Source organism: Onychostoma macrolepis, chromosome 12, assembly GCF_012432095.1.
Source record: "Onychostoma macrolepis isolate SWU-2019 chromosome 12, ASM1243209v1, whole genome shotgun sequence".
Taxonomy (NCBI): Eukaryota; Metazoa; Chordata; class Actinopteri; order Cypriniformes; family Cyprinidae; genus Onychostoma; species Onychostoma macrolepis.
This window is the reverse complement of record NC_081166.1, coordinates 12,186,649-12,214,100: the sequence shown is the minus strand read 5'-3', so window position 1 is coordinate 12,214,100 and position 27,452 is coordinate 12,186,649. Positions and strand designations below refer to the sequence as shown.

The 27,452-nt window shown below is 37.6% G+C and overlaps 1 protein-coding gene across 1 annotated transcript in view; it reads left to right on the top strand.

The window, feature by feature from the left end:
- cacna1g (calcium channel, voltage-dependent, T type, alpha 1G subunit) overlaps positions 1 to 20,797 on the top strand; it is a 241,173-nt gene extending 220,376 nt beyond the window's left edge. The window contains exons 32-40 of the mRNA XM_058793083.1: positions 2,027 to 2,097; positions 3,979 to 4,057; positions 5,849 to 5,970; positions 6,107 to 6,532; positions 9,098 to 9,241; positions 10,537 to 10,659; positions 13,777 to 13,966; positions 14,050 to 14,219; positions 18,936 to 20,797. Of these exons, the coding sequence (XP_058649066.1) occupies positions 2,027 to 2,097; positions 3,979 to 4,057; positions 5,849 to 5,970; positions 6,107 to 6,532; positions 9,098 to 9,241; positions 10,537 to 10,659; positions 13,777 to 13,966; positions 14,050 to 14,219; positions 18,936 to 19,793 (2,183 nt within the window). The 3' untranslated portion in view covers positions 19,794 to 20,797. The remainder of the gene's footprint in view (positions 1 to 2,026; positions 2,098 to 3,978; positions 4,058 to 5,848; positions 5,971 to 6,106; positions 6,533 to 9,097; positions 9,242 to 10,536; positions 10,660 to 13,776; positions 13,967 to 14,049; positions 14,220 to 18,935) is intronic.
- The last annotated feature ends 6,655 nt before the right edge of the window (positions 20,798 to 27,452 follow it).

The following is a 27,452-nucleotide window of genomic DNA, read 5'->3' as shown; positions in this document are numbered from 1 at the left end:
CAAGATTTCTAAAAATCCTTTCTTTGTATTGGTCTTAAGTAATATTCTAATTTTCTGAGATACTGAATTTGGGATTTTCCTTAGTTGTCAATTATAATCATCAAAATTAAAAGAAATAAACATTTGAAATATATCAGTCTGTGTGTAATGAATGAATATAATATACAAGTTTCACTTTTTGAATGGAATTAGTGAAATAAATCAACTTTTTGATGATATTCTAATTATATGACCAGCACCTGTATATATATTAGTGCTGTCAATCGATTAAAAAATTGAATCGCGTTAATCACAGTCATGGGCTGTGATTAATCATGATTAATCGCAAATTTAAAATACTAGGATTTACCTGTAAATGTGTTAAAAAAGAAATGCATGAAACTAGTTTAAGGAAACAGAACCTTTCACACTTCCGCCAGGTATGAGACATAATCCTTATTATTCTTTTATCATTATTCTTTTGTTTTTATTCAGCCATTATTAGCCTTTAAACTGGCAATAAAACGTTTACTAAGCCACATCGCTTCAATCCCAGTATACATTTACCCAACTATTATCAAAAGTATTTCTAAATAAATACAACAAAACATTTTCTTGCGACCTTATTAAGTATTATGACAAAATGCATTATGAAGAAGAATTGGACCTGTTCTGCAGCTGCATTAGAGCTAACATTAGCATCATGCTATATAAGACAATTTATGAGATTAATAGTACACTTTTACTCAGAACTCACTTCAAACCACCATCGAGTGTTTGTAATAACTTCCTTTTACGATCACATGTGGAATTTGGACATTTACTGTTGTTAAAATATGCTATTTATAGCCTTTTATATCGCTGCACAAATTAGCATTTCAGATGTACACATTCAATCTCAAGAAAATCACATACAGACCATATCTATCGTAATCGTGTGTTTATTATCTTATATAATCTATAGTGGCTGTTGTCATGTTTATTTCTGCTGTGTAAAAGCCTTAACATGTGCTCTGCTGAAACTCACGTTGTTTGTGATGTTACAACCGCCTCTCCGTTCTTAAGTTGCCAGGTATACATTTCAAGTATAATACACATTAGTAAAAGGATCTATATTAATTTTTATTTGTCTATACACACTTTGAGCGGCCGCGGTACATTAAAAAAGTAGCCCAAAAAAAACGCAACCCACGGCTCTGTAATTTTTTTCCCGCGACTGTATTTTCAAAATAGCCCACTTGTGCCGTTACCCTGGCAACACTGGTTCGCTGTAACTTACCCTCATCACACAATGATAGATGACCTTCCGCGCTGCGATGACGGTAAGAAGTTGGGGTCCAACCTTATCAAGCGATTAATTTGCGTAAAAAAATATTAACGCGTTAAATTTTTTTGATTAATCGCATGCGTTAACGCATTAACGTTGACACCCCTAATATATATATAGATATAAAAATGCAGCCTTGGTGAGCATGAGAGTCTTATGTATTTTACTTCCCCTTTTATTGTCTGTATTTTAATATTTGAAATTATATTTTTGTGTCATCTCTACTTCATGTTAATCATTTAAAACATTAATAGTAAAACTGTTTATAGATATACTGTTTTAGCATATCTTTAAAATTAATAATTTTCCACAATGTACATAATGTTGTGATGCTTACTAATTCACTTGTAGCATTTAAATGGCAGTTTTTTTTTTTTTTTTTTAATTTATAAAAAAATTATATGATTTTAATATTGGCCATCTTTTGGCCATTACATAAAAACAATTATTAGCTTTATTTTAATTAATCAGAATTTTAATATCTGTGAATCCATAGCCAGTTCACACTGTACTGACAGACTTAAACTTTCAAATAGATTTAGTTTTTTGTTGTTGTTTTAATTTTCACAAGTACACTTGTACAGTAAGTGCACTGGTAAAAAAAAGATGTATTCCTTTTATATTTGTATGTTTGAAATAGTCATATATATAGCTATATATATATATATATATATATATATTTCATATATATACAGTAAGCGGTCTCTCCTCTTCTTTCAGTGCTGAAGCTGCTCAAGATGGCCGTGGGAATGCGAGCTCTGCTAGACACTGTGATGCAGGCCCTGCCTCAGGTACTGCACCAAACTTTTGTCTGTCTCCTTCATAAAGTTCTGCTCTCCACTCATCCAGTGTATCCTGCGCGGTGAGAGAGTGTATCCCGGGCCCCGTTCGCCGTTCTTCTGGGGCCCCTTTGCTCTCCACAGGCCTCATTTACATAGTCAATCTGCCATGAAGAGGCTACAGCAGTGCAGATTGGCTCTGATGGGCTGCTTTGAGAATAGCAGAAATGACAGCATGCGCATTCTTTGATAGCATCAGGCTCCATCGCCGCCTGCAGGGTTTTTGATTTGGAAACATGCCGCACCACAGGACACACTATTAATTCCAGTCTCTCCTTTAGCACTCCTCAGATATGCACTTAGATAATCAGACATGTAATTCTACTTTAACTAATTGTCACTAATAGGATTAGATCATGTTTAGGCGTCACCTGATCTCGGCATCACCTCCTTACGCCCTTTCACTCCAGTGCTGTGACTTTCACACAGTTTGTTCTTTTTGAATTAAAGTTGCTTTTTGTAGTTCTGGACTATTGATTTACTCTTCCGCAATTTGTGAGAGGTGATCCGTAACAGTGTTCTGAGATATCCTGCCAGATTGTGTCAGCTTGATCCCCGTGTCTTGAATCACTGTGAATCCAGCCAGTGAAGAGTGCACTTAAGAGAGATTAGGGTGGGAAAATAGCCAGACTTACAAAAAGAAATGTCAGCGCAATAGGATTTGTCAGCACATCTAATCTGATTCTTTTAATTCCTTTCCGTTTTCCTCAAAATCATGCCTGATCCAGTCATCTGTGATCACTCTGCATGATTCCTTTGCATGATTCTTCTCCTAATCCAGCCGGGTGTAGGTGGGTTCTTCCTGTTATGTTTCTAGATATCATGCTATACTAGAGCAAGGTTCAGGCACTTAAAAAACATAATAAATTATTATTATTATTATTATTATTATATTTTACACAATGGCATTTATTTAACAGGATGAACAATCTTAAATTAGATTTATTGTTGCTTTGAGAGTTGCTGTACCTTACACGAGGGGGTCAACTTAATTTGATATTAATTTAATATACTTTAATTAATTTGTTCATTTTAACCATCTTTACACATTTTGATAATATCATGCCACTTTCTATAATTTTATATAAAAGAATTTAAGAAGTCAGACAAACCAACTTCTACCAAAAAAATACAGAATTATGTTAAATTTTATAAAACAATATTCCCAAGACATGTTTTGCTTGGAAGAAGAAAAAAAGGAGGGAAAAAGTATTTCTATTAATACATTGTCTATAAATAAATTCAATAAACTGAAAATATTTTTTGAAAAATCTCTTGAAATTGTGGCAAAAATGGCAACAGTAACTCAAATAAATGTAGTAAAATTGTTTAAAATTCAAACCTATGTTTAATATATTGTGATACATGGAAATGAATATGATTTCTATCTTTGAAAATAAATTATTATCATTTATCCAATACATTAAGGCATATGATGGTGACATGAAAATGTACTAAATAACTTTGAGGTTTTCTAATTAGGATATGAGGATTTTTAGTTTTGGACTTCTGACACAAAGAAAGAGGGAATGGGATCAAAAAACAAAATGCCAGATTTGTCCTCCATCAACATGTCTGGAGCATGTGTGCTACAAGCACGTGCCTAACTACTGCTACAGTATGCCACGGCTTTGGAATAGTTTGAGTTTTAAGTTTACAAACCTGGCAAGCTCTAATCAGGTGGAACGCAGCTGTCATCTTCTCTCTTCATGACTCTCTCTTATTGGCTCCTCACAGGTGGTATTTCTAGGTCTGCACTGTCAGTTTCCTTTGCGCACCATGACAAACTCTCCTGGCTTTCTCTCCTCGCTCTCTCTGTCTCTCTCTCTACAGGTGGGGAATCTGGGTCTCCTCTTCATGTTGCTCTTCTTCATCTTCGCTGCTCTGGGAGTAGAGCTGTTTGGTGACCTGAGTAAGCATAACAAACACACATAAATAAGGACCATTTTTCCTCATGGTCTAATTCACTCAGACGCAAACACTCCCTCTCACACACACACACACACACACACACACACCTATGCACTCCTCGGGATCTTCCCGTCTAGGTTTTATTTACACTGAAATGTAAATTACTTATGTTCCCTAGGGAGTGCGTGACACTACTGCTTGGAGTCCAAAAACTAAAAAAAAATGGAAATATGCTATATTGAAAATATTAAGTTAACTTTAACTAAACCCAAAGTTAAGAATTTGTGTGTCCCACTTTCAAAACTTTTAAGTATTTTCACCAGTATTTTCAACGCAAGTATCAGAACAAAATTGATATGCTACTCTACACGCTATTATAGGCCTGACTTAAATGCAACACTCAGTTTTATACTGTATGTTACAGGCTCCATCACTCTATTCATTAAGGGGTCCTAAAAAACTAATTTCATTCATTTATTTATTCCCTTTATGACGTTGATTAGTCCACTGATTTCATAACCCTCTAATTCTCTGAGGCTACATAATTGTTTGATTTATTGCTGTTTATTAGTTTATTTGTTTTAAATTGCTGTGAGATCACTTTCACATATTTTAGAAAGTGTTCCATCCTTGTCTATAAGGGCAAACCATAAATATGGCACCTGCAGGAGATTTTCTCTAAAATACATGGCAGGGACATTTGGCACCGGTTTACTGAATACAGCCTGCCATGATTCATTGCAGCTCAGCACAATACCAGGGTTGATGTCATTTCCATTTCCAATCAGCCGACTCAAGATAAACATAGAGACTTCATAATTCATATCCAGCTTTACAATGCTGTCCAAGTTCAATATATGTAGTCTGCTGGCTGAACTGAGATTGACTGTCTGCAAGGCAAACTTTTTTTCTGTTTCTTCCCAACCAAGGATGAGTCAGGATTTTCAGGTTGACTGGTCGATTAGCAGTCCACCAACTAAATCGATCAGTGGGATATCTAGATTTAAATGTTGGTCTATATACGTTTGTTGTGAGACTTGCTTAAAATGTGTAGTATTTCTATTTTTCAACATATTTGGACATTTAAATGCCATTTCATCAACAAATAACGATAATATAATTATTAGAATTTGACCCTTTGAATGCACATTTTGTACATTTCTCTTCATCGAGTGTCTGAAATTAAACTGGTCTGAACTGCCAATGGTTTCTGCTTAGGCTTACATCAATTTTGGAAATTGCAGTTTGTACATACATTGAAGTATTTGGTACCATCATGCCAAGATCAAAATAGCTGCCTAAGCTCCTCAGAATGAAGGTTGCTGAGACTTAAGAGTTTGGAAAAAGATTTAAAGCCATTTCCATTAAATGTCAATTATTTTTTAGTACGTAATAGAAGTTTCAGAGTACTTGAAATCTGTCTAGACTGCATGCACAGGACACAAATCTTAAAAATAAAGTTTTTTTGGGGGGGGCCTTTAACATCCTTTGAACCTTTTCATTGTATAAAAGTTTCTTTCTAGTCAATAAAGGTTCTATAAAAGTATTCAAATTTTCTTTGCACAAAGATAACAATGGTTGTTCTAAGAACTGATCACTGAAAGGTTCTTTGGGGACCCTAAAATTGTGTTGCTGTGATCCCACTTTTGGAATCTTTATATCTGAAAGTGTGTGTTAAAAATGAACCAACTTTTTATTAAGTGCATGCACTTTTTCACTGCACTGAAAATATGTAGATTTGCACATTCCCATACCATGTACCTCAGACCATGACATTTTGTTTCTATTCCAGTATGTGATGAGCTGCACCCCTGTGAAGGTCTTGGCCGTTATGCCACGTTCAAGAATTTTGGCATGGCTTTCCTCCTGCTGTTCCGTGTATCCACCGGGGACAACTGGAATGGCATTATGAAGGTGGGACACAGTGAAATTCATGGTGAATTTCAATGATGCACACGTTTTTATTTTAAACGCTTTGAGCGCGTTCTGACTACAGTCTTTAGCAACCTGTTCACCTCTCATTTTTACACTCTGTGCATCCTATTTGCAGGACACGCTCAGAGACTGCTCCCAAGACACGGGCATCTGCTACAACACGGTGGTGTCCCCCATTTACTTTGTGTCCTTTGTACTGACGGCCCAGTTTGTGCTGGTCAATGTGGTGATTGCTGTGCTCATGAAGCACCTGGAGGAAAGCAACAAAGAGGCTAAGGAGGAGGCTGAGCTAGAAGCAGAGATGGAGCTAGAGTTGGAGGCTGTGGGAGGAGATGGAGGAATATCCCGTGGACACATGCCACCTTTGGGGCATGGTGATGTAGGTGGATCAGGAGGGTCGCCTTGGATCTCAAGAGACTCTCGAGACATGCCGGAACCTCTTTACCCCACAGACAGCCCACCTGCAGACATACGCAGGGACTACGAAGATCACATGAAGACAGATCCTGATCCTCCTCATAATTTGGAGCCGCCATTAGAGGTGAGCGGGTGTGAGGTCAGTGGTGTGTACCTTCAATGGTGTCATTTCCAGGCTCAACACATGAGCCAGACTATATTCTAACTGGTTTAAGCTGCTTATGACCACATCAGGCCAGCTAGAAACCAGGGGTGTCCAGCTTGCTTTCATTTTGCTGAAACTTTTGAATAGAATGCTGCAGAGATTACGTATTTTTGTAGGCCAACACTTTTTGCCTGAACTAAGGTCTGTGGGTTAGTACAAGATTAAGATATTTTCATGTTATATTCTATGACATAGAATACATCAGTAATACCGCCTTGTAAACTTAGAAAAGTGGCTAAATGTGGAACAACCGTCATCACACTGAACAAGTAAACTCATCACTCAGGTTTTCACAGCTTTGTTTATACTGTTCTTACATAAACTTTCAGGGATTTTTTAATTATTGTTGTTAAATAAAGACTGAAAGAGTTGTCAGAAGATTAGTGATGATGCAACCATGGAATAGTTTGTTTAAAGCTTACATAAATTTTTTTATTTTATTTTTTTACTTCTGGCGATTGTATTTAGGTTTCAAAATTCATAAAACGTATGCTTATTTGTGAAGGCTATCATGATGAACAAAACATGTAGGAATCATAAACGTTTTTTGGTCACAGAGCTTATTTTCTGCAATAATCCTTAAGCCGGTAGAAAATCCTTTCTGGTTTTTGTCAAGTGAACCAGGGTGATGCTAACTTCTAGGTTGGCCTGCAAAAATACATCATCATTGCAGCACTCTATTATCTAAATCCACTATACTGCTAGACAACATAGCATACGCTTCCATAGATGCCTGAACCCACATACGTCACTGATGCACATTAAAAGAATGTTTCTGGTTCAGTTAGACTTAAGCATCTGCTGTATGCTTTCCATTACCACTGAAAATAATTTTTTCCTTAAAACAACACAAAAGTCTTGTTTACAGCAGTGCACTTGCTGAGGAAGTCGATGGAGCAAGACCTTTCAGAGGGTTTAAAAGCAAAAAAAGAAATCCAGCTCATAATTGGTTAAAGCATTTGTATCAGTGCATTCATATATTAATTTGTCTGTACACAATATTTGATATGCAAGTTGTTTTTTAGCAGTGGGACTACTGAGATTTTGGTTCTGCATTACCAGTCTAATTCCTGTGGATTTGTCTCTATGTGAAAAGTCCCTTTTTGGTATTATTGCACGTATCATCTGAAAATTGCAGGGTTTACTGGCTTTATATGGTCATGAGAGGAACTCTGCATAGAAGAAGATGGTAAACAATTTTGTTACTCTAGTCGTGTAAACACTTCTTAGCGACTTCTGTTCAAGTGCATAATTGTAAACATGATTTATTTTAAAAAGTTATTTTCTGTGGTAAACAACAGCAAAATTTCATTTCAAAATGCCATTATTTACTCATCTTTTATGTTGTTTTTAAACCTGTATGACTTGTGAAACAAAAACTTAATTAATCTTAGCTATGAGTATTCCCTCAAGAAATTTCTTATTTGTTGCTTATTGATCATAGGCAAGGCAGTTGTGGTAGTAGTTAGGTATTGGGTAGGGTTATGGGATCTAGAATATGGTCATGCAGAATAAGGCAATAATAAACAGCCAATATGTCAGTAATATGCATGCAACCAGTTAACAGTGAAAAGTCAGTATTTGCCAGGGCTTTCAGATAGTTAATAACGTGCATTTAGGTTTACCGAAAAGACATGTTTTAAAACACGGGACTGTTATTTTTAAAGTGGGGAAGTCCATCAGTTTTTGTTATTGTCGTGTGGAGATGTGACTGTTGTTTGCTCCTTATAAACTTAGTGGTCGGAGGTCAGACTGATGCCATGGGAAAGTAGTGATACAGGCCTCTTCTTTTTTGAATGTAGGCTGGCTATTTCCAGAATACCAGCCATTTTTTTAAGTTAACAATGACATTATCCCTCCAGCGCTCTTCTGAAGTGTGGCTGCATTGAAATGTTTTGCTCATCATCAGGACAAATGTTCATAGAGCTGTAGTTCCCCCTTGTGGATGTCAGTGGTAGTATCAAATGTTTTACCTGTGAGCAATGCGTCTTTGTAAGTTAAGAGCCCAATACTACATCTGATCAGCACATAATGAATTGTACTACTGATTTAACTAAGAAAGGCATTGCTAAACTGGTTTAAAGGATCAGTTCACTTCAAATGTCAAATTCTGTCATGTTGTTGCAAACCTATGCGTCTTTCTTCTGAGGAACAGACGTCCATGGTTAAGAATGTCAACTTTTGTGTTCCACGGAAGAAAGACAGTCAATAACGTGGGTAATTAAATGATGACATCTTAATTTTTGGGTGAACTGTTCCTTTAAATGAATTCTCTGAGTAGCTTGTTTATCCTTTCGTAAATCTCTCTTCTGTCTGCTTGTGTTATAGTCAACAAACTTCTCTCCTTCCTTCATTTCTCCTCTGTTTTTTTCTCTGTGTAATGTCATCCACGTCACCCCTGGTCATCTCCTCTGCCTCTGTCTCTGTCTGTTCTCTTTCTCTCTCTTCGTCATTCATCCTGTCTGCCACATGCTGGGGCTTTAGCGGAGGCCTATGTTTGACTCCGTTTCCCTGGTGATCCAGGGCTCGTTGGAAGGAGAGCTCAGCCTCATGGACAACCTATCTGGCTCCATCTGCCACTACTACGCTCTGCCCCCCCTTCCCAGCAAGCACTGCACTGAGAAACAGGTCAATGGCATCCCCGTTTACCCAGCTTTGCCTTTTACCACACTCCTCTACCTGTCTCCTTCCCTTCTTCTCTCCCTCCTTTTCTCTCTCTGGACCACTTAAACTTACATAAGTGTGTCAGTTACAAAAACCACCTCTGCCCTCTGGGATTTCCAGCACTCTTTAGAAGGCAAGGACTTCGTTCTGCTCCAGCAATATCCATTTGTTGAAGTGTACTTATTTCCTGATCCCATAAGAGTGACAAAGTTTTGCAAAATTGTGTGAACTTTGTGCCTCGTTCCAAAGATCATTAATACCCGAAAAAGTGATGGACTCATCAGGCTGGAGTCGAAGAGGTAATGTGTGGATCGATAAAGAGCTGGACCGCTGTTGAATTATGCAAGAAAATCTCCTTTGGTCTTTTTCACATTGAAATATTTCATTAAAATGCATTAGCATTGCAAAATGGAAGCTTCTAAAAGCTTTTTTTAAAATGTAATTGGAGAATCTGTAATGTCTTTATGGAAATAGCTGGCGCTTTTATTTTGACGACTTTGCAAAAAGTTGTTCCAGTCCAAACTCTCAGGGACAATTAGACGACGCAGCATGCAGGATTTCGCCTGCTGACGTTTGAGGATTTATGAAAGAGACTGCACATTACTTTTCTTTGAACGTAACTGAGTTTGACCTTTTGTTTCTGGTATAACTTTAATATCTGAGGACTGTTAAACGTCAGGATATCCATCATGGCTACTGAAGGAAGATTATATGCATCCTGTCAGCTGTTTCCATCAATTCTGAATTAAAAAAATTGTCTCTCTTTTAGTTCATGAGTATTAATTTGAATTGGAATAGGAATAGGAAGAATTATAGTATTTAATTTAAAACAAATTCAACCCAAATTGAATATTTATCTGTCTGTGTGTCTATTTATCTGGTCTATAAACCTGCAAAACATTTAAACAAAGCTTTGTCAAGCCAGCGTTAAAAGTTTGTCTTGACAAACTATTCTTAGAAATTGCAGTTATATGAATTTCTTTGAAATTTAAATCTTCATTACATTGAGATTTGAATTGCAACTCTCCATCCTGTTTGCGACATCTTTTCAGGGATTGAATTGGAATTTAAAATAAATCCAAATTCGAATGGAGCACAACTCTGGTTTCCACGAACTGAACTCTTAAAAATCAGCTGACTTCACCACATTTAGCTGTATTAATTTACTTGCGCTAACCTGTGTGATAGTCTGTGCGTGTCTTCTAACTATGCATGTGCTGGTTGCCCGTCTCACTCTTGGCTCATCTCTTCTTCTTTAGATTCCTCTAGCCGAGATGGAGGCTCTGTCTCTGGCGTCGGAGAAATCCTGGTCCTTAGCTCTGACGGATGACTCTGTCCCAGATGATTTTAACCCCCTCTTACTAACCAGTCAGGAGTGCAATGTATTTAACAGTAGAGCAACGTTCATTTTCCACTCCTGCCTCTCAGCCTTACACTGCTTCCAAAGACATCTGCCCTCTCCACCCTGCTTCAGTATTTGACCCTGAATACTTTAGCCCTAGATCTTTTGGCCCTATAATAGATTTCCTCAGTTCAGTGTTTTAAACAAGTTACAGCACAGTTTTAGCTAAATGTTCTTCAGAGTGGCACCTTGAAGGTCCCCTTGGTACCCGATAATGTTGAGTTACAAAGCTAAAAGTGTCAAATTATAGTGACACTACTAACCTAACAACTCAATTTTGCATTACCTGCTTTCAAATAAATGCAGGTTTTCCAGTGCTACACAGTTTTTCTAGAAAGCATCAGCTGACAAAATGAATGAGTCACTTGCTGCTTTTGATCAGTATACTTTTTGCTTATATTAACTATAGTTCAAAAGTGTTTTTTTTGTTGTTGTTTGTTTGTTTTTAAAGAAGTGTCTTATGCTCACCAAGGCTGCATTATTATTATTATTATTAAAATACAAAAAAGAATGCAGTGAAATACAATACAATATATAATAATTTATATATTTTTTTCTATTATAATGTATTTTATAATGTAATGTCTTCAGTGTCACACAATTGTTCAGAAATCACTGTAATATGCTGATTTGATGCTCAAGTAACACTTATGATATTAAACTCTTTCCTTCAGAATTATTTGATGAAAAGATAATTCAAAAGAACATAATTTGTTTGAAATACTGTACAGATCCTTAACGTTATAATTGATCAGTTTAATGTATCCTTGGCTGAATATAAAAGTAATAACATCTATAGAAAAATCTAACTGACCCCAAAGATTTGAATGGTAGTATACATTAAATATGAATATATATTATATTTAGAATTTAGCAAATATAATGTAATGTAATGTAATATAATATAATATAATATAACCTCCTAAATGGTGTTATTTTGTGTACCCCTCTGAATGCCACACATGACCGACCAGAATCAACCATACTAACCAGAGAGTTAGCTACTTTCTTGCAGTTGCTCGTAGTTTAACAAACTACTAGTGCTTCAAGAGAGCAGTCTGACTGTAGTTTAGCTTTATAATACAAGTAGCTTGTATATTGACAAACTAGTTTCCAAGCTTCCCTATAACACTGGTGCTTCCTCTCTACATGTGTAACCTAATTAAATACCTGCCGTGCGAGGGCTGTATGATTAATCATACCAAAACTATGGCAGAAATCTGTTTTCGGACACTTGGTAGTCTGATGAATTTGTAAAAGTAAAGCATCTTCATCATAATCACTTTATGCAGAGCTGAGAGGCGAGTGCGTTTGGAAGTTTTGGGGGTTTCTAACCGTCCGCTCCTCTCTTTCTCTTTCTCTCTTTCCCTCTCTCTGTACATTTCGCACCAGCCTGGTGTTTGTATGGTCCAGTCCAGTCCAGTAGAGTAGTATTACTGCCTGTCAATCTGCTCCTTTCCTGTCTGGGTTCTGCAGCTTTGTCCCCGTTATTCCTCCCACATGTCTAAAGGCCATTTCTGAACCTCTTCTCCATCTAGTTTCTTCATACTTTTTAGATGTTCCTGTTTGCATCCTCAATCTGTCTGTCTGCATATCTACCTGTGTATCTTTGGTTTTGTTTCATGATTTTATCTCTGTCTTATCTTTTGTGTATTAAAAGTGAAGTTTCTCCCTAGTACCATGCTTCTTGAAAGAATATAGGAGTGTGGTATGGGGTCGGCTTCTGCTGTCTGCCAGCTACAGTAGTACAGGCTCTGGGCGCAGCTTCTGAAGGGAGGAGGCTGATGGTTTCTGTCACCTCGCATTTGAATTCATATTCATTGTCTCAGAACTATGCCCATAGATCCATAAATAATTTATACATGGCATTTCTCAGATGAGTGAGATCTAGATCTAGATCCAGCCTGTTCTCATTTTTCTGTTGTATTTATGTGGATGAAAAAAGGCAGAAAAATGTGCACTGAAATGTGCATAACTTCATAATGTCCATAAAGCAGGTTAAAAATAGCATCATAAATCTAAATGGGTATGTATATGTTAACCACAAAGAATGATAGTCAAAAGGGAGCAAATGTACCCAAAACACATTTAATCACAAATAATGATCAGAATATAATGGAGAAATATTAACAAAACAAATGAAATCTGTGTGTAAGAATATGTGGACTTGCATGAGTGCTATTTCGAGGACAAATTCACCATAAATTAAAAATAAAAGTCCAGTTGTTATTTAATATTAATAATTAATATTTTTTCCATAAAAATTAGGAAAAATAAATTTGGTTCTTGAGACTCATTTGACAGACCAAAATTTCCAAATGGAGTATGTCTGATTCAATCTGATTCATGAATCATTCAGTTTTGTGAACTGGATGAGGCAACTCACTAAAAAGAAATTACTGAAAAAAAAATTATTGATAGCAAATGCTCATATTTTCAGTTATCAGTAATTTAAACGTTCATACAGTATACAGTACATTGATATGAAAAGAATCATAAAAAAAAGAAAAAAACTTTCCTTTCCCTTTTTCATCATTTGGATTTTCCATGAAAATCTGAAATCCTGGTGTGTGTTACTTCAACAAAGGACACAAAAACACCAAAATATATCATAATTTTTGTGCTTGAGACTTTTTAACAGATTAACAGACCCAAATTTCCAAATGGAGTCAATGTGTCTTATTCAATCTGATTCATGAATTATTCAGTTTTTTGAACTGAATGAGACAATTTATTAAAAAGAAATTACTAAAAAAAAGATTGATAGCAAATATTCATTCATCCATTTGTAATTTAAATGTGTATATATAGTATACAATGCATGAATATGAAAAAAATCATAAAATGTACATTCACATAAGAAATATGCATTTGCATTTACACAACATGATCTATGAGAACATGTTTCTTGATCAGTCTCCTCCCTATGTCTAGTGTGCAGTAATGTTTGCCTTTCATTGTATGCTAACCAGTCCAGCTTCTGTGTATTAGGTACAATATGTGTGCGTGTGCGTCCATGTGTTCATAAGGGTCCCTGATGCTCCAAACACAAGTACCAGCTCTCAGCTTGACTTGCATCTCTCTTAATGCCCCTCAGACTACAGCTCCAGCAGATTCCCCAGACCCCCAGCAGCCAGACGAGCCAACGGATGAGCACTTACTGTATGTGAAGAAGACCTCAGTGGGCCGCACGCATTCTCTGCCCAATGACAGCTACATGTTCCTGCCAATGCAGCCCAACTCAACCCACAGTACCCACACAACCTCACCTCACCTCGCTCAGACAGGTAGAGCACCGCATTTTATTTCTGAATTTGTTTAAAATGCAGATGTAATATGAAATGTAATAGAAAAATGTCTCCTCACACAGGGTCTACAGGCTCTATCCAGTCTCAAACAGAAGAACCCACACTGCACTTGACTGTGCCCACCGATCTGTTCAGACCGATCAGTCCTCATAGCCTATCGGACTCAGAGAGCATCCCACGAATCCCCCCACCTCGCCGGGCAAACACTCTCTCACGAACCCTACGCAGACAGGTGAGCTCAGGTTCAGTCTTCTCAGTCCTTTCACTGCTTCCTTTAAAATGTGTTTTGCTTACAGAGTCTGTTTCTATTAACACATGTTGATGCACTCTGGTTTTGTTGATTGCACATAGTAGCTCAGTTCCAAAACCTAGTGAGCTGCCTCGATACGTATAGTATTTCTGATGTATTAAACTGCCACATACACAAACGTTCAAAAGTTTGAGCTCAGTAAGTTATTTATTTATTTATTTGCATTTATTTGATCAAAAATAGTAAGAGTAAAAAGAGTAATATTGTAGAATATTATTACAATTTATAATAACAGTTAGGGGTGGGCAATATACCGGTAGACATAAATAAACTGGTAGAAATTTGTCAACCGGTAGAGATTTTGGACTATTGTCTCTATCGCGGTTACACACTCACGTCACGTTGCTGTGCTACGTGCTCATGAAAACTTGCATTTGCACGGGTTGTAGTTTAAAAACAAGTGGTTTTAAGTGATTGAAACTCATTGAGAACTCATTTTGCTATATGCGCGCACTGTCAGAGATTCTGAGTTTCTGAGCACTGTTTCTCAGCGCGTGCACGTGAATTTAGAAAAATTGCATTGAGAGCCCGGGGGTGAAAACTTTTTGAATTTGAAGATCAGGGTAAATTTAACTTATTTTGTCTTCTGGGAAACATGTAAGTATCTTCTGAAGGGCAGTACTAAATGAGAAAATATGATATTTAGGCAAAATAAGAAATATCTACACATCTTCACTCCCCGGCTCTTAATGCATGGTTTTTCCTTCTGGAACATCAGTGAGCGTTTGAACCTTCTGTAATAGTTGCATATGAGTCCCTCAGTTGTCCTCAGTGTGAAAAGATGGATCACAAAATCATACAGTCAATGTTGTTCAAATACAAAAATACTGAAAAACAAAAAGAATTTGTGGGACCTGAGGGATTTTTTTGAAGAAACAGAAGGCAGTTTAACTGTTCACAACAAACAAGGGACTCGTGCACAACTATCACTAAACAAAAAAACACAGCTGTGGATCATTCAGGTAACAACACAGTATTAAGAATCAACTGTATGTATATTTTTTGTACGGGGTCAATTTTAAAAATATTAATTTCTCTTGTGGACTATATGTAAACATCTTTGATGTAAAATATCTTATTCAGGTCAGTACTAAATATGTACTAAATATGATCCCTCTTATTATGGTGAAATTAACATTTTGCTAGATATAAATATATAGCATTTATTTATTGTAGTTTTTTGTCCTGTTGCTTGTAATTAGTTACTTATCTTCATTGAGCTTGAGTTTTTCCTCTTTTTTTTCTTTTTTAGACTATTTTTCTGTGATATTGACAGTAGTGACAAGAATTATGAAACTTCCATGGTATCAAAAACTTTGATATCATAAAAACCTTTTTAACGCAAAAATAACTATATTGTGATATATATCGTCATCGTGATATAAAATTACTCATATCGTGATATAAGATTTTGGCCATATCCCCCACCCCTAACAGTTATTTTAAAATATAATTAATTCCTGTGATGGCAAATCTTAATTTTCAGCAGCCATTATTCAAGTCTTCAGTGGCACATGATATTTCAAAAATCATTCATATGCTGATTTGGTGTTCAAGAAACGTTTTGCTGCTGATTATTTCCGTTAAAATTATACTTTGATAAATTCAAAAGAACAGCATTTATTTGAAATAGAAATCTTTTGTAACATTATAATGTCATTACTGTCACTTTTACTCAATTTAATGCATGAATAAAGGCATTAGTTTCTTTGCCCTTTACGCAATACGTGTGAAATTTCTTGCATCTGCAAGTCAAAGAGCACAAGTAGACACTTTGTGCACTCAGTGGTAAGTGAATGGATAAACCTGTTGAAGCTCTAGCTGCAGCATATGATGTGTGCTGTGTCCCTCCTTCTACTGAAAGACCAGTAAATGGTTCTTTGAAGTAAAAAAAAAAAAAAAAAAAAAGATTAGTATTCCATTAGAAATGGCACTGGCCTTTTAAATTCCATACCCTGTATAAGAGTATGTAATGTGTAGCAGAAGCGCACAGTGCATTTGGAATGCAATTTTAGAATCTGTCTGAAGTAAGTCATTTTAAGCATCAAAATAAGTTGGAATAACCTTAGTATCAGGAGCGGCATATGACTCTATTGCCTCCGTAGGCAGCTGACAAGGTTTTGTAACAGAGCAGTTTTCTCTCTTCTTTCATCATGCATAATATTCCTTGTCTATGGATTGTGATTGGAGATTTGTGGGAATGTGAGTGGTATGAAGTCTGACACCTCTGCACTGTTGATCTCTCCCTCTGGCTAGTATATTTCTTCTCTAAATCCTTCCTGCATTCTCTCCTTTTTTTCTGCTGCTTTTTGGCCTGCGTACCCTCTAATGTGACTCACTCCGAGCAGCTCAGCATGGTACAACCCAAGCCTGACCCCGAGCTGCTCCTGAGGCACAGATACTCCTGTTTCTGAGAGAGCTGGAATGGGCTGCTTGGTTCAGCTGGCCTCCAGCGCCACAGATCCTTGAACTCCGTCCCCAATTCTGTCCCTCTTTCTCCTACCACACCCCTTAAATCCCGTTCCTCCAGCCCAATGCATTTCACCATGGCTACTGTAAAGGCCAAAAGTGCAGGGTAAAGATCAAGAGGAATGAAATTAGTGGACTGACACTCAACTGAGTTGCCCTTATAAAAAAGATATCCTTAAGATCTGCAATAATTATATTGAATTCCTTTTAAAGGAAATGTAAACACAGATGGTAGTCATCATTTATTTATGATAACCTTCCAAAAATATGTATTCAAACAGTATTACATTAGCTGTTTGTTTTTAACATTAACATAAAATAGCATGTCTGTAAAAATATTATTAACAATGATACATATTCATTCAATTATATATATTTTGGTTTCCCATACATGCCATTTAGTCAATCATTTGTCATGCAAATGTGAAATCAACTTCCTGCCACTAGGGGGCAGCATAGCTTCAATCATACAAGTTTCAACATAGAACATGGACACTTATGGCTCAGCCTCTTACTCAGTGTCCGCTAACTTTCCAAATATGACATGGTTCCTCGTGATCTTTAGCCCCTCCCAAAACACCCACCCACCTCTCTCCTACTGGGCCGGTGCCTCTCTCGGACTCCCTTAATTCAAAGAAAGCGACAGTTTTAAGTAGAATTCTGAGAGAAGGAGACCCCAGGAAGAGACGTGGGTCTTGTGGTCTGTTGCAGTAGCCCAGTGGCTCAGAGTGCAGTCTGCCAAACAGTGCCTGTAGTTTTGCCTTAGGGTAAATGTTTCTCTGCCCTAGTTAAAACAGAACATCTGTTACAAACTTTTCTCTGAAAGTGCAATTGATATTGTAAGTTTTCACCTACGTGACTTTACCCACAGCAGTAGCATGTACAGTACTGCTATTCAGGCATTGTGTCAGTGTCAAAGAGGAGACAAAGATATAGAGCAAAAGGAAGACAAATTTATTTGCTAATTTCTCCAGTAGCCTGTACACTTTCTGATTTTGTTGAAAGTGCACACAGTATAGGCTACATTTCCTATCAGTGAAGACAATAAGAAGGACCAGGGGCGGTTCTAGGGACAGGATATATTTGTGCTTCTCGCTTAACCTCTGAGGATACATATGAATCATCATTTGTTTAAATTTTTTAATATTAAAAATGTAAAGTAAGGTATCATTTTTGTGAAGTAAATGTTTATATATTACTGGATACTGCATGCCAAAAGTTCCATGCATCCCTTCAAGCTTTCCATAGTTGTGTACAGGTTGACAGTAATGTCATGACTTTCACTTGTCATTGCAAGTGATTTTGTTTGTAAGTTATTGTACTGTTTAAATGAGGGAAAACTTTACCAAAGTTTGCGAAGTTTGTGGCCTTGGTCTTTGTCTGTATAAAAGAGTTTTCCAAGTGGTCAGGCTCGAGTACAGAAGCATATTCCATTCTGTCTTTAAAATACTTGGTGCTTATTGCATCTGGATGGAGTGCAACTCACACCAAAAAGGCAATAGATCCTCTAGTTTCTTCTTTATGTCTGATTTATAGAGCAGATGACTAGAAACCTGACATTAAAACTCGCAGCAAAAATTGAAAAAAATTGAGGATATAACCCCTGGAAGCCCATCCCTAGGACCGCCCATGAGACTGAAAGGACTAAAAAGGTTTTCAACTAGTGGTTAACTGGTTGTTGAAATAATGTTACTTCAGAATGTGTAACTGCTATTAAGCAAGCTTTATTGAACTTTGTAGCACAATATAAGCACTATTTTTGTTGGTTAAGGTTTAATGTGTGGCTGGACGTTTTGGTACGTTTTGTGGTGAGTTACTTCATTTGATACTTTCAAGTTTGATACAAACTTTTAAAAAAATAAGAACACCAACATCAGATTATAAATGTTGGCTACCTCGGATTGGGGCTACAAATGCATTCAAAACAGATGCCCTGAGGCTGTCTCTCTATTTTTCTAATTTCACCATCAATCCTTTGAAGCAAAGAGCTTGTGGAGTGCAATGCTAATGGTGAACTCCACTCTAACTCCACGGCTCCCCTCCCCTTCCACTAGCTTCTACATCCCTAACATCTCATACTAACCAATCTCCCTCTCACCTGTTCATGTTCTAATCCTTAATGTTACCCCTTACCTTCCCCTCACCTCCTCCCGTCCCTGCTCTCTTCAGGTGGCAGTGAGTGGTGACTCTCAGGAGACCCTATACACAGAGGGAGGGGAAAACGAGGGCCCCCTGGGGCTTAGGGAACTGTCGGACCCACCTGTCACCCTTCCACCTCAGCAGCAGCACCAGCCTTCCCTCTTTCTGGTCCCCGCCACACCAGGCGCCTCCCCGAAACCATTGCGACCTAGTGTCCACACACAGCACAACCCCTACGACCAGTACAACGTGTTCTCAAGGCGTTCCTGCTCTCCACCCCTCCCATCACTGGCTGCCAGGAAGCAGGAGGAAACGGACTCTGTGGATCAGGAGGTATCTCGAATTATCCGGGCAGGGCTCGCAGGGAGGAGCGACGATGGGATCGGGGAAGGGACAGGGGATCAAGGTGCAAGACGTCAGCTTAAGAAGTACCACAGCGTGGACACTCAGGGCCAGCGAGCTCTGCTGTTACCACGGCCCTTGTCATGGCTTGACGACCCACGTCGGCACTCCATTGAGGTGTGCTCGTCCGTGGAAAGCAGTCCCCAGCGCAGTTCGATCTCCTCTGGCTTCGTGTCGCGAGGCGACAGCCTCCAGCAACAGTCCTCTCCACGCGGCCGCAAGAAGAAGATGAGTCCGCCGTGCATCTCTGTGGATCCACCCGAGGGTTCTGAGCTTCCGGAAGGCTTTCACCCTGCTCTGGGGATGGTGCCACCCCCATTGCCAAGTCGGGACACTTGCCTGAGGAGGCGCGCTCCCTCCAGTGACTCCAAGGACTCATTTGATTTGGGTGGAGGAGGAGATGGGCTGCCCCAAGAAGGTGTCCCGAACTCCAAGCTATTGACTCTGCCTAGCTTCTCTTTTGAGAAAACAAGCTCTGAGCACTGAACACTTGACTTACACGTTCTCACACACACACACACACACACGCGCACATGACACACGATGCACTCTTGTGTATCCGTGATGGTGATAGTAATAGTAATAATATCTTAGAGAGTAATAATGCTAAATGCAACAATGGTGAATACTCCATGATCATGAGGAATAGTAACTATACCTTGTATTTTTTTTCTCTACTGCCAAAAGAACACAAAAGGACATTGTGCTGAGGATTAAACAAGCTAATAACGGGACTCTCTCTCCTCAAAGATGCCAGCCGATTCGCTGGCAACCTCATGACCTCCTCATGGAGGTGAGTGCAGAGCCCGGAGGAGGGCGTCCCCTTCTGGCCGTTGTGAAGACTTCACAGCACTGTATTGCTGAACTCCCTAAAGGGCACTGATGAAGGTACAAAGCAATATGAACGTTTTAGAGACACTATTTTCTTAAATTATTGGGCCATAGTGTTTGTAAAGGATGTAGAATTTCTTTTTTTCAATTTCGTTATAGTTTTATTTGTGTCTTTTTGTGATTTTTCTCTTTTTCTCAACGTTTAAATTGTTTGTTGTTTGCTTTATTTTTTCACCATAGGATATTTTTAGCTTTCTTGTTTTAACAAAGACAAAATGAAAGAAAACATTTTTCAAAGTGCCGGGATCCATGTATTTGTAGGAATAATGATATTATTATTATTAATAATGATGATATAATATATCTCTTTAAAATAAAGCATTAAACAGCTCTTTGATTTTTAAGCACAAGTATTAGACTGGTGTGCCCTGACTAAAGAGTCTGTTGAACACATCTGCAGAATGGATTGTGTGCTACTTTAATGAGTCTTTCAGACAGAAGGGAACAAATACCTACATTAATTGAATTCATGAAGCAGAAAATCACTGCAAAACACGCACAAGCCACAGAAAACCAGATAAGCATTTCATTGGAACTCTTTGGCTAAATAAATGCTATTAGCACAGCATACAATATTCATGTGAGATTGTAACAAAAAATGGGAGAAAAGCATATATGTGTGTGTGTGTGTGTGTGTATATATGTGTATATATATATAGTCTTGTCAGTAGATTAAAATCAATTTATTTATTTTGTGATTAAAGGAGTCTCAAGAACAGCAACTCTTAAAACAACAGTTGTTGAGAGGACAAATAAAAAATTGTCCATTTTGCTGGACAGATTTAAAATAGGACCAGCAAAAAGAAACACAGGACCAAATTTCTGCATTGAGGTCAAGAGTGGACAGGCAGTAAACTATACGAAAATGGGGAGTTTTGTTAAAACAAAGTTTAGTAAATGTATTAATATGTTGGAAACACAAGCTTTCATTTCTCTGCTCTTAAAGGGGTCACGAACTGCCTTTGTTTTTTATTTTGTACTGTTCTCTGAGATCCACTTATAATGTAATCAAGATTTTTACATCAAAAACCATCATAATTTAGTAGTAATAAGCTATTTTCTGTTTTTAACCCATTTCATCAGAATGCTCCATTTGAATATGCGTGGTGGATTTTAGACTCTAAAGTAAACACGCACTGCTGTGATTGGCTAATGGTTGTTCATAGATGGACACTGCTGTGATTTAGGTCAAAAACTCATAAATAACTAAATACATATCAAACGATCTGTAAGAAGAGACAAAGCAATAGTGACCACATCATGAAAATACTCACACAGTGAAGTTACTCACACTTGTGTTGCGACGTTACTGTCGGATCTAATATTCAACATCTTTTTGAAAATCCCACGTTAAATTGTGCCTTGTTTGTAAACGAATCTGCAGTAAAATGAAGTGAACAAAGGACCAAGCATCTTGTCTTCAGAGCAATCTTTATGGTTTGGTTTCTGTGTAGACATGCGCGTTCACCTCTCTCGTAAACAATACATGCGCGAATCAGTGGGCGGGGCTAAACAGGTGGTGATGACTTCTGCGGAGGTGGTGTTTATCCACAATATTACATCATACAGTAGAGCATTACAAAAAATGTTGTTTTGGCAGACTGTCTCCAATATAAGCTGTTTTTAGACCAACGACAAAGTTTTGTGTTCTGAAACGTACAGTATGTTTTTATAGTACAATGTCAAAAGATCAAGGGAATTTTGGTTTCTCAGTTCATGACCCCTTTAATGACCTGGAAAACGGGACCTATCTGCAATAACAGATTCATCCTCATGAAAGATTATCATCATCCTTAAGTTTATTTTGAAAGGTAATTTTAAAATGGCTTTGAAATACTTAGAGGCTTACCAAGGCCTTTTAGCAGCCAGCAGCTTCTTTGTTGAGAACCACTACCTAATAAGGGGTTATTTACATATTGTGCTACACTACCCTTACATTTTACACTACACACGTGCCTAGTTAAGGTACATTTAGTTCTTATGCTTAAAGGGATAGTTCACCCAAAAATGAAAATTCTGTCATCATTTACTCACCCTCAAGTAGTTCCAAACCTGTATGAATTTCTTTGTTCTGCCGAGCACAAAGGAAGATATTTTGAAGAAAGTTTGTAACCAGGCTGTTTTGGGGCACCATTGACTTCCATAGTAGGAAAAAATATACTATGGAAGTCAATGGTGCCCCAGAACTGCTCTGTTTCCCACATTCTTCAGAATATCTTCCTTTGTGTTCAGCAGAACAAAGACATTCATACAGGTGTGGAACTACTTGAGGGTGAGTAAATGATGACCGAATTTTCATTTTTGGGTGAACAATCCCTTTAAGCCTTACTCAGAATCAAAATGCATGTTGATTGAAGCTGTTGTCAAGTGCTCACTGGAGCGATTCCCTTTGGTTTTCATGAGAGCTAATCGGCACAACTGCAGACCTCCTTTCAAACCCAGGAAAGCTTGCGTTTCACAAAGTCCAACTCTGTAATATACCCTTATTTTGCTTCAAAGGGCTGGATGCAGTCCAGATCTGTGGCTGCAATTTGTATGTGGCTTCAGTGTGTGTTTGAACCTTGTTTTTGTCATTGGACCAATTTCAGAATGATTTACTCGCTTTACTTTAGCAATCTACATAAGCTTTCTCCAATCTCACTTAATTTATGCATGTGCAAAATGCATTGGGAGTGGTATGCATCAGGATGGTGATTACAGTTATTGTTGGATGTGCAGAGCACTTGCTGCACTGCACCAGACATTTGGTTACCATATAAACACTTTATAAGTGTTGTATAATTCTACCTCTAGGATATACTCAGTGAGGATCATTTTGACCAAGGTGATGCTAAAACAAAAGAATGCAAATGGAGAGTGTCATGTGTTTGCTATAATATTTAATACTTTGTTACTTCAAACATTTGGCTAACACATCAGAGTAAAAACAATTGTTTGACACTGAAAGAAGATGACGTCCTCACTCAGCTTTTCCATTAAACTGCAAAACCCTGGAAAACAGCTTGAGTGACCAGATGGAAAAGGAAAACACTGAAGTTATTGGTAAACATCCTCAGGAGGAAATGACAATTAACCTCTGCTGTGCTTCTATGCATGTAGATCATGTTAGCAATTTGGCTTCTCCCTGGGTTCCCACCCTTGAAATGAAGCCTGATATCTGAGGACTTTAGTTATTCAAGCTCTCCATCCCTCCATGCAGAAGATGAGTATTGGAAAATCTATGATAACTTCATTTACTGAACACCCTGACTCAATCAATTCGACTTCCAAAACATGACGCAGTTCCCGTTGAAGACTGATAAGATGGCCTGGCTGAAAATTGAACATTTGGGAAAACAACACCTCGAGAGATGTTTTGAGGTGGGTTAAAAGCTCAAAGGCCTTGTTTACCAGCCGAAATGTCATCAAGACTCTTTGGGAGGTCCTCAGTGATTGGCCGAGTTGCTGTAGCCAATGCGTGCTCATCAGTGTTGCTCTGGCGCTCCACTGAGCAAGAGCATGTGTTTTTGAAAGCCAGAAGAAATCCATTCATGACCACCTCCAAGTGCTTCAACACAAAAAGGTAAATAAAACAATACTTAAAAGACATTAATAACAGGCATTTTATGTTTTACTTAAGCCAAATATGTTATCAATTTAGAATAACAGAACGTCTTAGTACAAAAATATGAGATTGCAGTTTTTTCATTTCCAGTGCTTCTGGGGCATAACAGTTCACTAAGTTTACAACAGCACAATGTTCCTTTGGAAAAAATACTAATGGACTGTAGCGTAAGAAGATACAACACCAAAGAGTCTGTTTCTTTGTTGACATTATTATCTGTAAGAGATAAAATCCATTTTGTATGATGGCTCAGATGTTAAGTGAGTGGGAGGTTAAATAATAGAACTTGATAACTGTGTATAGCCAGACCACTTGAGTCACGCTTTCCCAAGCACATATGCAAATTACAAAAATATATTATATTTATTAAGAATTGTCTTGCCTATTAGAACATGAACCTGAAAGGGAACATCATCTGAAACGATTCATTACAGGAAAATATTTAAATTAAATAAAAAAGAGCACATTGTGCTCTCTCCAAAAGTACTTTTAAATATTTCCATGAAGACAAAGTAATCTCTTTTGGCATAAAGTTAGCCTTCATGTCATTCACTTTAAGAAATCCTTCATAATTTTGCTTCAATCAGGTAATTTTATACAGAAAGAGCTTTTAAAATGAGGCCAACAGAAACAGTTTGCACAAAGAACCCCTCTATCCTGGTAAGGCGTCTTTTTGTGATGTAACCTAGATGATTTGATGTCAAACAGCTGTCTGAAATCATGGATGGCTATAATTTAAAAAGAAATGGTTTAAATGTTTTTGTTGTCTACTGAGATTGATAGATCTGCCATTTTGTGCGACCATCATAAAGCTTACAAAATATTACATAAGAATGTTAGAGGATTTTGTGTACTACATTCTTTAGAAAGTACACTCTAAGAAAAGTCAGTAAAAATATAATTAATTTCTGAAAATATTACACAGTGTCAACCAAGAAGCAATAATTCAGAGGTAGAATTGATTTGTGGTATAGAAAGATAATGTGGTATAATTACTCCACTGTTGATTAAAATACAATTGCCGTAACTTTCTTTGGCATTTTTAACTGTCATTCAGGTTATACCTTAAAGGGGTGGTTTACTGCTTTTTTTCTTTGCTTGATTGTGTTTATGGGGTGCAATATAACATGTCTTCATGTTTCGTTTGTTAAAAACGCCTTATTTTTCATATATTTCACCTTTATTGTAAGCCGCTTTCTCCTCTGTCATTTGAACGCCCGGTTGACTTCCTGATTCTATGAAACCATTCCCTCAGAAACAGGCGATGGGCTCAGATTGGTTAGTTGGGCCGGTGTGTTGTGATTGGCTAAACTGCGTACTGCACATTGTCCGGAAACTTCACGCCCATTATCTTCACGGGCGACAGCTGCATGTGCTCCGGTCAAATGTAAATAATGGTGTCAATATTGCCCTATCAGTTTATATAATATATTAGATATAATTTTTGAAGTTTGTACATGTTTGTCTTATACACACAAAATAGCATCGAACTAACTGGCCACTATAACCAAACAGCGTTGGCTTGTGTTTACGTTCTTGATCAAATCGAAAAATTACGTCATAAAGTATACATGGAAAATACATTTACAAAATTAGTACATAATTACAAATTCGGGTCCAAAATGTGTGTACACGCGTTTGTCATAGACACACGAAATAGCATTTAACTAACTGGCTACTAAAGCCAGCGTTGGCATTTGTTTACGTCCTTGATAAAACTAAAACATTACGTCTGAATTTATACATGCAAATACATTTAAAATTATGAAATCTTACTTACAGGTTGTGGCCAACAACTGCTGCCTCTGGTTTTAAAGCTGGAACTGCTCCATGTTTTAGTAATAGTTTCTGTGTGAATCCGGCATTGAACTCGTGTAGATTCTGGAAGCTGTCTTCCGTAAAATGCGCAGCACAGAGAGCTAAATTAGGATTGTAATTGTCAGGAACATAATCAAACATAAATTTTAACCATTGTTGAAGAACTACAGCGTCCGTAGGAAGCCCGAACACAGAAGACCTGATAGCTGGGTGAAAATAACACCGTTTCGACGGCATGGCTACAACTCTCCACTATAACTCTTCCTCTTCGACAAAGCCGCAGAACATGGCCTTGCCCCCTCTTTGGCATGTTCCGGAGGGAGGAGTTGATGCAAATTTATGGGTTTTTTACGTATGCAACCCGGGAAGTATCTCGTTGTAGTCCCGTATGAGTCGTTTTTGTAGGCATTAAACTTCCTGATTTTTGAAAGACGATATCTCCGCTTACGTTGAACTTTCAGGCACCAACAGCAACATTACACACTATTTAAAATGAAATTTGTCTTGTCTTGAGGATTTCGGGACCTTGAGGTCTGGCCTGAGCACTGAGTACGAAGTTTCCAGGGGACCCGGTTTGAGCCTGGTAAAGTCTTTATCCTGTTGCAGGCGCTGTCTCCAGTTCCCTGGTGCTGGTAGTTCGGGACCCGTTAGGTCTTTTAGGGCAACAGCAGTTGTTGTTTATGGACCTGTGATAGGTTTCACTCTGATGTTGAAAGATAGCATCATAATTACACTTCAGTGCACGATGGTCACAAAAACAGTCAAGTTTATCATTCAATAATATTTTATATTAATTGTATCTGCCTGTCAGTACTTTTATTCCAAAGTCTCCCTTTCAGGTTTTCATTTCTCATTCATTCTCATGTGTGCAATAAATTGGTGCACAGAAATTCATAAAGATTGATTCCAGATCCCATCATTATTCTGTGGAGCGAGGTGCACCAAAATCCAATAGCATAACCAATACCTGACATTACATGCAATGTCCGTACAAGAAGCATCAAAAATGTAGTATCCTGTCAAAGAAAAACAGCAAGCATTTTTTTTAATGTATCTGGGTAGCATTATATTGCATTAACAGGCATCCAGGGAACTAAAGAAATTTAAATTAACTTTAAAAGTGAAGGATAATACTGAGTCATGCACTCAATACCATTTAAGTGCAGAGAGGCAAACACAAAGAAATGCATTTGTCTTACAGAAATTGAAAAACATGGTGAATTGTATATGCATTTACATAAAGAAGCAGCTCAAGATTTGAATGTTATTTTGTATGTAGAGTGTTTAAAGAACAGAGAATAACATCGTTTTATGTCACCTGCCAACAAAACACAAAGATATATTTATATAAAAAAAAAAAAAAAACTTTCTTCAATACTATCATATTTTAGATTTAAAAAGCAGATAACTTTTGACTTCAACATGAAACATTAGCATATTGCCTGCCCATTTGATGGTCTTTTCACATTGGTCTGAATGAAAATGCAAATTCATTCTTTGCCACTAGGTGCCACTTTTGAGCAGTAAAAATAGCTGTTTCCCCAGTAACGCTGTATACAAAGCATCACTGCACTCACAAAAGCTGCTTTATCAGGCATTACAGGCATGATGAAATGAAAACGAGACCAATCTGACCAATCACCGCAGATTCCAAAGGAGGGGTTTCGAAAAATGAATCATTGAGTGAATTGTTTGGGAGTCATTGAAAAAGTAAGGTAAAGACAATTGTTTAATGAAAGTGTTTTTTGACCTTGCATGCATGCCAACCTGTTGTTGGTGACTCCCAAAACCAAAATATGAACCTTTCATTACCCATAACAGGGGCATTTTAA